Raw genomic sequence first — 17158 nt, 5'->3', positions numbered from 1 at the left:
CCCTCGATCAGCAAAGCCCACAGTACATTTATGGTGTGATTGGAATCGGAGAAGCCTAGCTATACCCTCCCTTACCAATAAAATAAATAAATTAAATATTCAAATGAATAAATATTTTAAATAAAATAAAATATTCACTAGCTGTATGGCCTTTGGGGAAGTTGGTTTTCTGCTCTGGGCCTTTCCTCCTTTGTAAATTGAGGAAGTTGGATTTTGAAATGTTTTTCTAGCCCTAACATTCTCTGATTCTTTCATCTACTCTCCTCTACCCATTCCTTCCAATGGATCTGCTTCTGCTTCTTTGGGTCTCAATTTACTTATCTGTACAATTGGGCCTCACTTCCCATTAAATAAAAAAAAAACCAGAGGCTGAGGGTAGGGAGAGCAGATCCCAGACACTGACACCTTCCTCCTTCCAGCTCTCTTAGGCTCTTCATTTTTGGCCTTTCTTGTCAGGCAGCTGAGGATGAGAGTGGGTGGCTGAGAGGGAACCGACAAAGCAAAAAATGGAGAAATGACGGCCTTTTGGGAAAAAGCCAGAAAGTCTTAACTTTAATATTTCCCAAGAATAGACTTTGTGGTCTATTTTGGCTGGATAATCCAGCCTTTCCATAATAGGGAATTAGTATTTTCTCACTCTATTTTTCAAATAAAATTCTTCAGTTTAGGTGTTTTATTTGTCTATTTCCATAGTAGGATATAGTAGTCAATACTAACTTAGGCAGATCATTCAGTTGACTATTAGAGCTGAAAGGGACCTCAGTGCATAGAGTTAGGCCTGAAGGGAACCTTAAGACAAGGATCACAGAGTTTTAGAGTTGGAAGAGACCTTGGAACACACAGTCTTAGAGCTGAATGGAAACTTTTAATTTAGAATGTCTGGAATGAAAGAATCTCTAGAACAAATAACACAGCATGTTAAAGCTGGAAGGGACCTTTGACCACAGAATGTTAGAGCTCAATAAGTTGAAGAGGCAGCTTAGGTACAGTGAATAGAGTCAAGAAGAAGTGAATTCAAATCTTTTTTAAGATACTTAATAGCTGTGTGACGAATGAAAAGACAATCATTTCAAACTTTTCTACCTCTAATTCCACATCTGTAAAATGGGAATTAATAATAACACCTTCCTCTCAAACCACAAAATTTTATATATATAAAAAGTTCAGATAACAACAAATATATATGTAATGCATTTTACATATATATATTTGTTATCTGAATAGACTTTAGAACAGAACAGAGGCATTAAACAGAATTTCTTAGAGACAACTGAAAGATTATTAGTTTGTCATCCTGAAAATAGTAAACAATAGTAAATAATAGTTTAATCTTCATAGTTTCCTCAATCTGTAAAGTAGCATCTATCCCACAGGTTGTTTGTGCAGTCAGATGAGATAAGACTTGTGAAGTCTTTAGCATATATAGATGTTGTTTCTCACTTTCCTATGTGATTCTTGTTTCTTTCTTCCGATCTTTGACCAAGAATATCAAGTGAGCCAGAGGCCTAACTTTTCCTTTTATAATATATACTGTATGACACATAGGTTGTTGATTCCTTAGATTCATTAGACTGTTAACAGACACAATTTTTAAATTTCTTTGCATTCTTACTCCTAACACAATGCCTGGCTTATAGTAGATACTTGATAAATGCTTGTTGACACATTACTTTCTATACTTGACTGACCCATCTCCTTGATCCATTGTATGTATTTCCCCCTACTTTTTATATTTAAACTTAATTCTTACACTTAACCTGGTAATATGCTTTTGCTTGCATACATTCTCCACAAGTCTTTCTATTGCTATTGGATCACCTGACATTTACATTCTTCTGAGACTGGTATTTTATGATCTGAAACCAAATAACATACTGTTGGAATATTGGAGTTCAAGAAATAAGTCAAATCTTTCCTGGTATCATCTTCCTCCTGAATTCTGTCTTCATCTCACTGGTCATTAGCCAACCCTACCCCAAATATCCATGCTGAAGGAGTAGGCTTTCCTTTTGACGGAATTTGCATCTTTCATTTCTTCAGTGTGATTGCCTGAATGATCTAGAATTTCATTAAAAAATTGAAATGTTTTTGTACAGTATTGATGATATAGATATAGAGATATATATCTATCTATATATATATATATATATAGATAGATATATATCTCTATATCTCTATCTATCTATCTATCTATCTATCTATCTATCTATATATATACACACACACACACACACACATATAGACATTCTGATGCCATCCATATATATACACACACACAGACACACACACACACACACACACACACACACATATATATGTATATATAGCATCAGAATGTCTATTTTATTGTGTTTTTCTTCAAAGATACCAATGATGAATTCAGAATAACTAATAGTGATGAGAAAAGACACATATATAGTTATTTATATCTTTTCGTTTGCCTAAATTTGCCAATATTGCTGTTTGTTCAAAAGTGCAAAGTGTTATATATATCTTTGCCAGATAGCAGTTCATCTGAAAAAGATCTGGAATTTTATTATACTGAAATCTGAATGAGATGTAATATGGTAGTCAGAAAAGCTAATATGATCACAGGCCATTAAGAGAGACAGGTCGTATTTTCCCTTAATTTGGGACTTGGCAATGGCTTGATAACTGCCTATTGAATGACTGACTAAGGAGATGTTAGTATAAAATTGTACTTTTTCTTATTATCTGGGCTATTATATTCAGTTCTGGGGACCGCATTTTAGAAAGGGTATTTATAAGCTGGAAAGTGAACAGAAAAGGGTGAATTCCATAAAAGGATCTGTTAAAAGACTGGGAGAGATTTGGTTAGGAGTGGGTGACATGAAAGTTGACTTCATGAATTTGAAGGACTGCCATGTAGAAGAAAGATTAGACTTGTTTTACTTGGATTTAAAGGGTATATCTTAGATCACTGTGGAGGCAAATGAAAGCTTGATATTTAATATAAAAACAAAAAACAAATTTCTTTAAAATTAAAAAAAAATTAGAGCTATCCAAAAAATGAAATGAGTTAGATTAGATTGAAAGTATAATCCACTTTATTGTAGGTTTTCTAATAGAAGCTGAATTTTGGATTTGTTAGGAAGGGATGTGGCTTAAATATTTTTTTCTTGATCTTTTCTTTTCTTTTAATCTTTCTGGGCTATTTTAGAGATTTAGGTTTAGATTTTAGATTTATTTAGGTCCAACTACTCTTATTGGATTTCTTTTGTTAAATGCCACTGTTACAATATCATTTAGTACATTGGGAATGATGTTGGTTCATTCTAAATGTTCATTGACCTCATTGATCAGAATAGTTGACTGTAAAGCCATCAGCAGGTCTGTTTCATTTCACAGTTATTTGTTTTCTTCCTACTTATTTCATGATTATCTGGCTTTCTGCAAATTCCCTACAGTCTCAATAACTTTATTATTCCATGATATTTATTTATACCCAAGATAAATATTGCTTTTGGCTGCTATGTTTCCCCTCTTGTCAAAGATATCAAGCGTATTTATTCTTCTGGTTAGTGAAGACTGAGTCACTTAACTGTGAATCACAAGAATTAGAACAGAAGGCCTCTTTGAAATTAGAGAGTCTCTTTCTATCTCTGTCTTTCATTTGAAGAGCTAAGAGAGAGAGAGACAGAGACAGAGAAAGTTGGAGCTGCTTTTCCATATCGGTTTCATGTATTCTCCTTAGGAACTTCTTTATGTAGAGCCTATTGTTCAGAAAGAGGTCCTGAGCTGCAAACTCCAGCTTCAATTTCAGCCTTCCGTTCTTTATTCTGTGCTACTCTTCAACTTTGAGACTCTTAAGATGCTTTGACTTCCTTCTTGTTTATTTGTAGGGTGCACAGGAAGTCTCTGACTTTTGTAACCTTATTTTTGTTGTCCCCAGGATAGTCCGGCCACTCCCTCTCTTGTCTCCCTTTCCCCTTCCTCCCCCTGCCAACCACATCATCTTGCCTCTGCCTTGAGAGAGGTGTTTTGTTTCTTAACATCCTGCCCACTGCAATTGTATTAAGTTGGTTGGATCTCACCTCCTGTTTGTCTTTGGTGAGCAGGTGATAGGTTTATGATAGAACTGTGAAGTAACTCATCTCAACCATGCAGAAGTGAGAAATGTGATGGAGATGATGATAAAGGTTTTTAAAATAAAAATTTAAAGTATATTGAAAGCCTACTGTGTAAAAGGTATTGGCTGAGGAAGGAGTTTGCAAAACATATATATATATATATATATATATATATATATATATATATATATATAGTATTATAATGTTAGAGCTAGAGGGCAAATAGACTGTAGATCACAGAATTTTATATTCAGATTGGACCATAACACATATCCTTATGCATGGTGGGCAGAGATAGGAACCTTATTAACAAATTACCTTTGTTAACCCCAACTGTGTACTTGATGTTGTGCCAAAACAATTTTGTATTTGCAAAAAATGCTTATTTCATTTGATTATACAACAATCTTGCAAGGTAGCTATTACTATTATCTTCATTTTACAGATGTAGCCATGAGAGGGTAAGCGACTTTTAGGGTCATATAATAAGCCCTCTATATACTGTATCACCATCTTCTTCTAAAAAAGAATTAAAATAGAATATTCAAGTTATAAGGTGACCTTAGAATGCAGACATAAGAGATCCCTCTGCTGTGATCCACATAAATCTAAGTATGTATCGCTGAGATCTGAAGGAGTTTGTGAGGTCAAAACTCTTTTAATTCAGAATATTTAAATTTCTAATATAGTAAGCTTAGATAGTTATAATTCATATAAACAGTGGGGATGGGTGGTCTTCAGTAATGTGTTAAAGGGCTCTTGAGACCAAAAAGTTTGAGAACTGTTTGACTAAGTGATCTATTAAGTGCCTTTCTACTTCTAAATTCTGTGGTACTGTGATTTGTCAAATTGGAAATTAAATATGGAAATGGGAAATTACTCAGATGCTAAACAAGGTATGATCCTATTTCTCCTTGGGCTCATGAAAATGACTAATCTTAGAATTTTTGCCTTTTGTATCCAGAAGAATGAAATAGCCAAGAGAGCCATTGAATCATTTACATATGATCTGCTTGTAATTTCTACAACATGGATCTATTCCTAGACAGTTGGCTTTTTGTCAGATTTCAAGAATGGCATTGTTTCATTCTTCCTAGAAGTGGATGACTCCTGGGGTTTCTTTGGGTGGAGGATGTGCGTGGGGAGGGGGAGAGTGTTTTCTTATCTCATTTTCACCAATACATTCTCCTGATTTAGACACTGTCAGGACAGACTCACAGACCTGGTAGACAGGGAACACCACAAGAAAGAGCAGCAGTAGGCTTGGTTCAGGTTAGATCTTTACCACTGAGAAGTAACCACCTCTCTGAGACTTAGTTTCTTCATCTGGAAACTGGAATTAATACTCCTTTAATTTGCTCCAGGGGGTTGTTATGAGTATCACATGTGAATATTTATAATTTTAAAGCTTCTTATTCACTATAGATGATAAGCATGGTAACAGTAGCCAAATTTAGACCTAGCACTAGATTTTATTGGTGTCCCCAGGAGATAAATGGGGAGACCCGGAGGCCAGGGCTTCTGCCCTCATTGGGATAGCTACAGCTCTTTCCAAGCTGGCTGGACAACAATATAGAGCACTGAGCCTTGAGCCTGCTCTGTCCTGTCTTCCTCAGGAAAAAGTAAATAGGCAGTAGGATTTGGTCTCATTGTCTTTCTTTCCTTTTTCTTCTCTAAACTCTCCTCTTTCCTTTCCTCTGCTTCTCTCTCTCTCTCTCTCTCTCTCTTTTTTTTTTTTTTTTTAATTTCTCCCCTTTGTCTTTGTTCTCCCCTTAGTCCTTACTGTTTTTCCTTTCTTCCATTTCTTGCTCTGGTCATTGTATTGGAGAGGGAAAAATTAATCAGAAAATCCCTCTTAGTTTTTTTTTTTTTTTTTTTTTTTTTTTTTTGCTTTGTTTTTGTTTTTGCTTCTGAAATAAGGTCTTGGCTGAATGTGTCCTGGAGTGCCTAGCTTGATCTGCAGACCTCTTAGTTGGGGAATCCATCTTTGGAGAATTCTAAGACCAAGTTCAGGCTGGGTATTTTCTTTGTAAATATTATTGGAGGACAGATAAGCCATCTTGCCCACAAGCCCAGCTCAATTGGTGTAACATCCTCTGCAGTGAGGGTACATCCTCTCTTCTTAGAAACCCTAATATTTAGCCACGCTGTAAAACCACAGAAACTAGTGAGTCCGTTTGAAACAGCAGTAGATCTTGGTATCAAGAGATCCAGCTTCTGATCTCAACCCTGCCAATGAAGACCTCTATATCTTTGGACAAGTCACTCTCCTTTTCTTGATCCTCATTTTTCTCTCTCTAAAATGGATTGAGACTCAATAATCTGTCATTCTTCGCAGTTCTAAGATATTATATTCTGTGATTGCATTGGAAATACATTCTAGTGTTTAATGCCACTTTAGGTTTTTTCATATAGTTGACTTAAAGATTTCCTACTTCTGATGGAGCCCAGTTCTCCATTTTTTCTGCCCTAGTTGGAGCTGTGGAACAGTTGGCCACTTCCTTCTGTTTATTTTCTAAAATTAGGGACGCTACTTCCATTCAGAAATCTTTTGTCTGGCTCCATTAGGAGCCTAGCCAGGATGTGGGTGGTGGGATTTCAGAAGTTGTATGTATTGCTTTTCAAATAGCATTCTGAAGCAGGAAATGGGTGGACTTGAGGGGACTGGGGGTATTTTGGTTCTATTTTTAGCTTGGATTTATTGTGTGTCTTTGAACAAATCACCTAACCTTTTAAAAACTAATGGTTATCAGCCTCTTGGGCCCGAATGGAAAAAAAAAAAAAATCAGGGGATGGGAAAGGGTCAGGTTGTTGTCCTTGGTACTGGGGGGGTGGGATGAGATTTGGTTTGAAGAGAAGAAAAGATTCTAGATAGTTTTCCCAAGAAGCTTCTGTTTGGATCGGCGTCTGTGGGCTTGGAAATCAGAAAACCTGGAAAGAGGGAAAAGGCTCACAGAAGTGAGGAAAGCACTTAATAATTGAAAAGCATTCTAGAAATGAAACTTCTTCCTCAAAGGATGATAAGGTGGAAAGGGGTAGTGGGCTTTACTTTGTTATTTCCTTGTCCATTAAGCAAGTCACTTAACAACCTTAGGCTGGTTTCTCCATCTGTAATATGAAGGGGTTGAATTGATTTGTAAAGCACTTTCCAGGTCTACATCAATGATTACCTTCTTTCCCCATCATCAGTTTAACCTGGCTTTGGAAATTCTTGCTCTCTGTTTCCACCTACTGGCCACTTGGTCTATGATCTGTGTGTAATGGTCTGACTGTAAGCAGCTTTTGGAAAACTTCTTTTTAAGGTGATGAATAGAAACTGAGTAAAGAAATTCAGGATAGTTAGAGTACCTTAGAATTAAGAGCTTCATGGGGCTTTTAAATTAGCATACTCTCACATGTTACTGAGATCTTGTAACAAAGATGGAACTTACTGAGGTTGCACATTTTTTAATAGAATAGGAATTGGAATGAAGGTCCTCAAAACTTCAAATCAGACACCTTCCTATTACTCAGTGTTTGACCCAGATCATGATACTCCTCTCCTTCTAAGAAGGCTATCTTGATTATCCTAGTGAGCCCTTTGTTGAACTCAGAACTAAATTTTCACTTTTGACTCTGTATCTAGAATTTAGACTATTTGTCTAAATTCTGGACACAGAATAAATAATAAGTAAGGGGAAAACCTGGGACAGAGTTTCAAATAGGACTTTGAGGATTTGTAACAAACTATATGATCCTGGGGCTGAGTCATCCATTAGCCATCCATTCTAAGTCATCCTTTAGCTTACTGAAGCTAGAAAGTTTGGATCAGAGTGGAGGTTCCTAAGTATTCTTGGGTCTCAAATTTCTCCTCAGTAAAATATAGCTTCCTCCTGAGTTATTTATGTTTCAATGTGTGATGCCAAATAAGAATTTATCTCCTCCCACTTATCCCCCAAGGCAGCCATCCATTATGTTATTCTATTTATGCTATTCCATTTCTGGTTGAACCCAGGGCCCATTGCTTTAGAAGGGTCCTAGAAGAAAGATTCAGTTTTACCTGATTTTGGTGGCAAGAATTCTGGTCCAGTAAGTTGGAATCAGTCTTTGGAAAATTTCCAATCCAATTCTTGATCTAGTGGAAGTTTGATGTAGGAAAAATAACATCTTAGAGTGAAGAAACCTGGTTTACTAGCTGAGTACCAACAGACAAATCATTTCATTGAACTCTGAGCTTTAATTTCTTCATTAGGAAACTGAATGTAAGAATATTTAGCCAATTTCCTTTCATTTGATCTGGAGAGTCTCATCTTCTGTGTCAGATGGATTAATAGTACTAGGTGTGAAGTATCCCCAATATCTAGCACAATGCTTAGATGTTTAATGCTTATTGACTGAGATTAAGGAGAAGAGAGTGAATTTCTGCTCTGTTACTTTCTGCCTGGGTAAAGTTGAGTAAGTAACTTCCTCTTTCCGTATGATTTCTCTTATCCAACATTAGTATTTATAGGCAATCAACTCTCAAGGTTCCTCTGTATTTAAGGACTCTTCTGTTTTTCTGTGAACTTGGGGGGGTGCATAATGGTATCACACATTTATCAGTGGCTATTTTTTATTTCTGTTTTAATTTTACTTTTTTAAAAATTATTTTTTATTTAATCACTTAAAAGACTAATCTCACTTCCCATGCTTGAATTATTGTTTTTGTTTTCAACTCATGAAGAGCAAATCTCTGGAGACCACATTAAATTTCACTTCCCTGTCCTCCATCTTGATTCTTCTTGACTTGATTGCAGCATTTGACACCTTTTTTTCTCTGCCCTCCCTCTCTTCCTCCAATACTCTTTCCTCTCCAGGTTTTGTGACAATCTGACTTAGGCAGCATAAAACAAAACAAATATCCATAGTCATTCCAGAAACATTCAGCTCTTTATCGTCAGTCCTTTGGAATATTGCTTGATCATTATGTTGATTAGGATTTTTTTTTTTTTTTAAATTGTTCTTCTGATTCTGCCAACTTCATTCAGCATTAGTTCATTCAAATCTTCCATGTTCCAGGTCCGCTTCTCTTGCCCCTTCTCACATAAGCCACAACTCTAGTCAGAACCTTAAAACCCCAAGCATAGATTATTGAAATAATAACTGGTTTTCTGATATCAAATCTGGCCCCCATCCAACCCATCTTCTACTTACCTGTTAGGATGAATTTTCTAAATAGCCGGTCTGACCATATTACTTCCATGGTTCGGTGAACTTTGATGGTCCCCTGTTATTTCCAGGATCAAATATAAAAGGCTCTCTGTTGAGTACTTAAAGCTCTTCATAACCTAGCCCATTCTTATTAAAACTTATGGTCTTCTTAAATTTTACTTCCCTTTATCCTTGATCTATTATCCTGCTATATTGGCCTGTTTGTAGTTCAAGGAACTATGCAAATGAACTATGTGCATTTGTATACTTCCTTGTCTAAACTAAAATAAGCCATAATACTGTGGTGATTTTACTGTTGATATTGGAAAAACAATTGTTTTCCATTTTTTTGGTCTATTTTTATCTTCTCAGTTATTTGACTTTCTTTTCCCCTTCTTGGCAAGAAGCTCAAGTGCTTGCTGGCTGATGTAGTATATAGACTCTTTTGGATCTTCTTTATTCTGGTTCATTGAGTTAATTTCCCTCGGAAATGATTATAATCTGCGTTGATATCTGTTCTTTTATCTATTTCCCATTTTTCTGCCTCTTACTGGTCAGATTGGAATTATTTCAATTTAATCAAAGCATATGTTAACTTAATTTGAAAAGTTGTATCAAGTAGACATTTTCTACCCATTCATCTTTGCCAACAATTGTCCTCTGTGAGGTGCATGGTGCTAATTTTGCAAATGCTCCTTCTCATCACTGCAGTATGAGTTGACTACATACTCCATGAAATAATTCTTTCTTGTTGCCTTTGAATGCATGATAAAACCAACTCCACCAGCTGCACCCCAATTCCCGATATTAGGAGAACTAATTGGTTATGTTTTTGGTCAAGTATCTAAAGTCCTTCAAAATTGTTTTTGTGAATCTACTTGTGTTACAGATAAGGAAACTAATCCTTAGATTACATGCATAGTAAATATCAGAGGTGAAATTTCAACTCAAATCTTTCATTGTTCATCTATTAAAAATCAAGATTGACTGTCTTCCGCTCCTTATTCTGGGTAACAGCATACTTTCTGGCTGTCATCAATCTTACTTTTGCCTAGAAACTATCTCTCTGCCCTTTGATGAACTTATTCTTATGAATCTTATTCTTAGGATGTGATGTGACCATTCAGCCCTTGATTTTCCATAGTCTTGTGTTCTTTAGCTCTTTCATGGGTGTGTCCTAAGGGTCCTTCCAGAGATTCAGTTTTCTTCAGCATAGGTCCAGTCACATACTCTGTTATATTCAGTAAATGCGTCTTGTCGGGACTTGTTATGGTTTCATAGTTTCTGGCTGAACACCACTGGAAATGTTCAAAGCAAAATTGAAGTAAAATGTGGCCTTCAGATGTGGTCATAAAGCTTCAGGCTGGGCAAAATTAGAGGGAGTTTGAGTATTCCAAAGCAAAACATTTTGGAGTTGTTTTGATGGAGGGAATCATAAGACCAATAGATCACTATGATGAATCAACTGAAGTATCTAACTTAAGCTTTTCTGTGTCACGGATCCTTTTGGCGATTAGGTAAAGCTATGGATCTCTTTTCAGGATAATGTTTTAAAAGGCATCAAATAAAATACATATGATTACAAAAATTCTAATTATAAAAATATTCGTAGACTAACTAAAACCTCACCTTTGATGACCTGCAATCTTGGTCTTAGTATTTTTTGGGTGTTCCCAAGGCAGGTCTGATTGCAAGGTTGTTTAACTGATCATCTCCGAGGTCTCCTAATCTAAGTATTATTGGAGCAAGATACTCTTGTTTAGGCACCTCCCTTTTTACTTGAAACCCATAGCCTGGATGATATTATCAAAAGCAGCAACAACAACAGCAGTAATATTGGGGGGATGTGTGTGTGCGCCAGCTACTGTGCTGAAGCACTTTACTAATTTGATTCTTAAAACAACCTTGGGGGTGCAATTGCTAATTCAGTTTTACATTTGGGGAAAGTGCAGCTCTGTATGCTGTTCAATTTATACAGCTAAGAAGTGTCTGTGGCCAGATTAGAGCTCAGTTCTTCCTATCTAGGCCCAGTGCTCTATTTTTTGCATCACCTACTTGTCTCTGGGAGCACTTTGCTCCTTCACCCAGAGGCGTTTTCTTTGTGACTTTGTGGAGTGCACTTGTTGTTCAGGGATGTGTGGAACCATATCTAACCATGGGAGTTTACCATGTAACCCCCCTTAAGCAATTGGGGTTAAGTGACTTGCCCAGGGTCACACAGCTAGGAAGTGTTAAGTGTCTGAGGCCAGATTTGAACTCAGGTTCTCTGACTTCAGGGCATTCTATCCACTGTTCCAAACAGCTGCCCCAATCTGTAACTTTTGAAAAAGCTAATGGGTAATTTGGTTCATCTTTTTCTCTGCCTCAGGAACTGGCAAAGAGGACTCCAGGAAAGCACCCTGACCATCCTGCCGTCCAGAGTGCCTTGCAGGCTATGAAGACTGTCTGCACCAATATCAATGAGACCAAGAGGCAGATGGAGAAATTGGAGGCCCTGGAACAACTGCAGTCGCACATTGAAGGATGGGAGGTAGGGTAGCATTGCCCACCTCGGCTGGGGAGAGGACCCTGGAACTTGGGTGGGAAAGGGTAGTTTTGAGCTTATTTTTGCTTCATGAGTAAATCCAGTCGGGTGTGGGAGTTAGGGATGAGAATAATTAAGGTCAGTCCCTTGCTAGCCTCAGAAGCTATTTTTGTTTGAGGAAGCAGTTTTTTAAAATCAATTTTTTTTCAATTTTCCAGGCAGTATTTTTTCACCTTTAAATGTTTAAATGTTTCCTGCTTTAAGTGTTTACTGGCTCCCCATTACCTTTAGGAAAAATTCAGCAGTTTGGCATTTAAAGCTCCTTAAAGTCTAGCTCTAAGCAGCCTCCTTTTGGGAGCCTGTTTACATCTCTTCCTTTCATACCTTCCAGGCTACCTTTCTATGTCAGGAAAGTGTTTCCTTCTCATCTGTACTTCTTGAAAACCTAGTTTACTTTAAGACCCCTTCCTCTCCATTGTTGGTGCTCTTTCTTCTTCCTCCAGCAAGCTTCTTGTGGGCAGGAACTAAAAAGGGACCAGGAATTTGTTAAAACCATGAGAAAAAATTAGGGTTCTTTGTCTGGGGTGAACTCTCACCCCATTATGTCCTTTTCACACAGCTGGGAGTTCATCAATTTGGAATCCCACTTCCAACCAGTGTATTTTAAGTACCTGAGCTACATGAATCTCTGGGGTCTTGGGGTCCTCCGGTGGTTTGTCCCTATGCTGCTAATGCTAATTTCCCCTCTGATTGTAAACCAAGCAATGGGATCTTCCAGCTTTGTAAAAAGTTTTTTAATCTCAGCAGATAGCGTCAGCTTCAAAAAACATTTGAGAGCTGGGAATGAGGAAGCTGTGGCATTCATCAGGGCATGAGGAATGTCACAAGCTCTCCTTCCAGCCCCGGAGTTTTGTTTGCTAGATTGTTAAAGTCGTGGCCAAAGAAAATAAAGTTCTCTGTCCAGTCTTGGGGCAGGAGCAGGTCCTGAGGGAAAAAGTCACACATAGGATCCTAAAGGATCTTAGACCATTAGTCTAACCTCATCTCCAGGATGCAGGGAGAAGGTAATTATCAGAAGCAGGATTTGAATCTCATTTGACTTCAGAATTGAATGATTTTTACACTGTGCTTTAAGGTTTATCATGGGATCTTAGAATCTCTCTAAGCCAGAAGGAGATGAGAGATGATCTAATCTGACTCTTTGTGCTGCCCAGAGAACAAGGCAGAACCCCAAAGAGGAAGGACTCTTCTCAGTCCTATTTCAAAACTTTTTGCATTGAATTATTATCTGCTGTCAACAAATTTGTTAAGCATTTACTGGTTCATTTGCAAGATTTGTGCTGGGTTCTCGGAGACAAACCTTTACGAGAGTAAAAGTGGGTAAAAAGTGAATATTGCAGGTGTTGATTTGCATTCAGTCTCTACAGTTCTCTCTTTGGATGCAGTTTTTTAGCCAAAGTTTATTAGGATTACCTTGGATCACTGAACCAAGTCTTAATTGTACAATCTTGCCGTTACTATATACAATGTATTCCTGGTTCTGCTTGTTCGGTTCATATAAATCTTTTCAAATCAGCTTATTCATGATTTTTTTTTATAGAACAGTAATATTCCATTACTTTCATATACCATAACATATTCAGTCATTCCCCAATTGATGGGCATCTACTAGTAGGTCATACGAGACAATCAGTATTGTGCAGTTTTGTTTTTGCCCATTTCCAACATCTCTTATACTGCTAGGGTTTAGTTCAGTTCCATTGTGTCTAGTGAGGGAATGTGAGAAACATTTGAGGGAAAAAGATTGGAAAAGTTGTAAAAATGGACGTTCCCATCTCCCAACTTTCTTCAATTTAGTCATTGGATTTGATGGTGGAAAGGGAAGGCCATCAGAAGGAAGATCTGAGGGCTAATCCTGTCAGAACAACTCTTAGTGTGACTTTGGATGAGTTAATTCCTCTTTTTAAGGTTTCTGCTTTCAAATAAGAAATAAGAAATTAACTAACTAATTTACAAATAAGTAAAATAGGAGAATGCTCAAGGGGTAGGCAGTTAATTAGAATACAGTGTACCGGGTGGGACTCCAGTGGAGGCAGTGCAGGGATGGAAATGAAGGCTATTTTAAAATATAAGTGCACATATTTTTAGCACCAGAAGAGTCTGATCTCCATGGCCTTTAGAAAGAAGGAGGGTGAACATATTTAGAATTGGGAGCCATTTTAGAGGTAGTCTAGGTTAAGTCCTTCATTTTACAGATAAAGAAACTGAGGACCAGTGAAGGAGGATTAATTTGTCCAAAGTTATATAGATAAAAAGCTATAATTTGAATAGGCTAGTGCTCTTTTCATTTTCTCTTACAGTGGAGACCTCAAAGCCTACATGTTCTCTGTCCTCACAGAACTTACAATTCTGTTAGGGAAGAAATAAGATATAAGCCATGATCAGAAGGGGCAGAAGATGCTATGGAATTATCCTGTCCAGTAGTAACAACCCTCCACCCATCCATCCAATTCCAGGGCATTTGGCTATTTTAATGGGATTCCAGAGTTCTAAAGGGACCCTCTGGGAACCAAAGAAGTTGACTGTGAGAGCAGAGCAGTTCAGGAACTGCTGGCCAGTGAAGGTTGTTTGTTGCCCTTGGTGATGATGGTGGTGGTAGGATTTTGGATCTAATTCTGTGCTTCTCTGACTGTAATGGAGTTGTCTCTAATGGGAAGTTCTCCAGCCCCTGGCCAGCAATAACTGAAATTCAGCTGAGGATGTGATTTCTTGCCTTCAAAATTAGTTCTCTTTTTCTAGGAATAGTCAAATCAGCAGGTCACATTGGTGAAGGGACTTCCTTTTAAGTTATGTAAACAGTTGGTCAGGGAGGGAGAAAGACCGCAGACAACTTTCCTCTCCCAACCCCCCCATTTTCAAAGGAAAAACACATTGTGTCTTCCACTCTCCAGTCCATCCTGTACAGACTGTCAGATTAATTGGTTTCAGATAACTGCTTTCCTCACATTATTTCTTCTGGTCAAAATATCTAAAATGACTGCTTTTGCCCACTTTTTAGTTTGGCATTCACAGCCCTCCACAGTCTGGTCCTAGCTTACCTTTCTAGCTTGAACACTCAGCAGGCAAACTGACTCATTTCCAGTGAGGTTGTTCTCCTTGTTCCTTTTTGCTCATATTCTTACAGCCCTTACTTGGAAAGCTTTCTTTATTCCTCTGTACTTATAACAATAATGATAATAATAGCTAACATTTATATAATGCTTACTTTGTGCCAAGCACTATGCTAAGCACTTTACAATTTGATCATTCGATCCTCAGAACAATCCTGGGAGGTTGGTGCTATTATTATCCTAACTGAGGCACAGAAATTTTGTCCAAGGTCACATAGCTGCTGCACCCCCGACTGCTATTCACCCTTTGAGGCCTAATTTGTCAGGGTGTCCTACCCAGGTGTGCATTAAAATATAGGAGGTCTCTTGATGAGCCAGAGCTTTCCAGAGGACATGACCAGAAGAGGGAGGAATATTGAAACCGTGCCATCCAAGGATTGGATGAAAGAATGAAGGATGTTTAGTCTGGAGAAAAGGAAGCTTTGTGGGGGACGTAATAGTCATCGAGTTTTTCAAGAGCTGACACATTGAAGAATTTCTGAAGTACATTTCTGCTTTACTCTGTGGAGTAGACCCAGTGCAGATTTTCATTCAGTATCTTGGTGGTAAAGGTACCTTCTCTTCACTGCTTCCCCTTTTCCTTTCTTATTTCCCTCCCATCAGAGACTAGTCTTGTGCTGTTGTTGATTCCCGAGCTTGGGACTTGAGAAAATCTAGGTTTGAGTCTTGACTGTGATACTTAACAAATGTGTGACTCAATCTTTTGTCTCAATTTCCTCATCTGTAAAATGATTAGATATTATATGCTTCTTATTTATATTATCTCCTCTAATGAAAGTGAAGTAGTAGGGATTTCATTTTTCTCCTTTTATCCCCAGCATCTTGCATAATGCTTGTCATGTAACTTGTTGATTAATTGATCTTCAGTGATTTCTTGAATGAAGTGTTGTGGAATACTGATTTTTGAATTCCCAACTCTGACTAGTTGTATGACTTAGAAAAATAAGTTTTTAATATGAGGAAACTATTTGCATTCGCTACTTCACAAGGTTTCTGTGTATTTTTTTAAACCTAAAAGCACTATGGAAGAGTGTTTTCCTCCTATGAACTTTACTTTATCCTTTTATAAAACAGGAATACTTTTCTTGTAAGAATTCAGTGAAATTACCCACTCTGCAAACTGTCCATCCATCCACCATGAATTTATTAAGTACTTAGCATATTCTAAGACTCTAAAGCAAAAAATCTTTGTCTTCAATCAAGCAGCTTACATTCACAGTGACACTAGTTGCACAGAAGCACAGCCTCACAAAGTAATGAATTTTATCATTTATTAAACATCTTGGTAAATTTTTGTGATAGATGGGGAAGTATTTTATCATCCATATCTTTTCTTCAAACTCTTGGGATGTGTTCCATGCCATGGATAGGGACCTCCCACCAGAGCCTGTGGATTCCCATAAAATGAACACACCTTGAAGATCATTCACCTAAAATGTCCCTTTCTTTCTTTCCCATCCAGGGTTCTAATCTCACGGACATCTGCACCCAACTCCTCCTTCAGGGAACCTTGTTAAAAATCTCTGCCGGCAATATCCAGGAGCGAGCCTTTTTCCTATTTGACAACCTTCTGGTCTACTGCAAGAGGAAATCCAGGTGAGCCCCATGGGACACTTGATCAGAAGAGACTCACTTGTGGTGACAGTGTTGGTTAGGGAGTTTAGGGGCTATGTTATGGAAGCAATATTATTCTGGAAAAGGACCTCAGCAGAGGAGTGGGAGTTAAGAGATTCAGATTCTGTTCTATAATTAACTCATTGTGCAACATTGACCAACACTTTCCCCTTTCTGTTCCTTAATTTTCTTGAATGCAAAAAAAGTTACTTTCTGGATCTATGCTCCTTTTACGCTGAAATTCTATGAATCTTTCAATCTAAAGCAAGAACTACCATTAATTCCTCTTGAACAGGGAGAATATGTATGTTGTCTTCAATTTTCCTCCTTTGTGGTGCTGAACAATAGGATTGCATTAAATAGTTTTTTAATGGGTTAAAGAATAGTTGGCATGGGGGAATTGGCAGTAGAAATAGATATGGAATCTTTTGTCTCCACCTTCTCCATCTCCTGGTAACCAGCTCAATCCCAGGGATTCTGGTTAATCCTGTTCTCATGAGTTTGGGTCTTCAAAGGAGATGTCAGCAGAATTGACACTACTGGATGCTCAACTAAAACTCTACCTTCAACAAGAAGCCTTTGCCAATTCA

General features: G+C 37.6%; 1 protein-coding gene across 1 annotated transcript in view; it reads left to right on the top strand.

The window, feature by feature from the left end:
* Positions 1-17158, top strand: part of PREX1 (phosphatidylinositol-3,4,5-trisphosphate dependent Rac exchange factor 1) — a 205061-nt gene that overhangs the window by 99472 nt on the left and 88431 nt on the right. The window contains 2 exon segments of the mRNA XM_074288551.1: positions 11629-11790; positions 16417-16550. Of these exon segments, the coding sequence (XP_074144652.1) occupies positions 11629-11790; positions 16417-16550 (296 nt within the window).

Source organism: Sminthopsis crassicaudata, chromosome 2, assembly GCF_048593235.1.
Source record: "Sminthopsis crassicaudata isolate SCR6 chromosome 2, ASM4859323v1, whole genome shotgun sequence".
In the NCBI taxonomy this organism is placed as follows: Eukaryota; Metazoa; Chordata; class Mammalia; order Dasyuromorphia; family Dasyuridae; genus Sminthopsis; species Sminthopsis crassicaudata.
The sequence above is the reverse complement of the archived record's forward strand: the minus strand, read 5'-3'. Positions and strand labels throughout refer to the sequence as shown.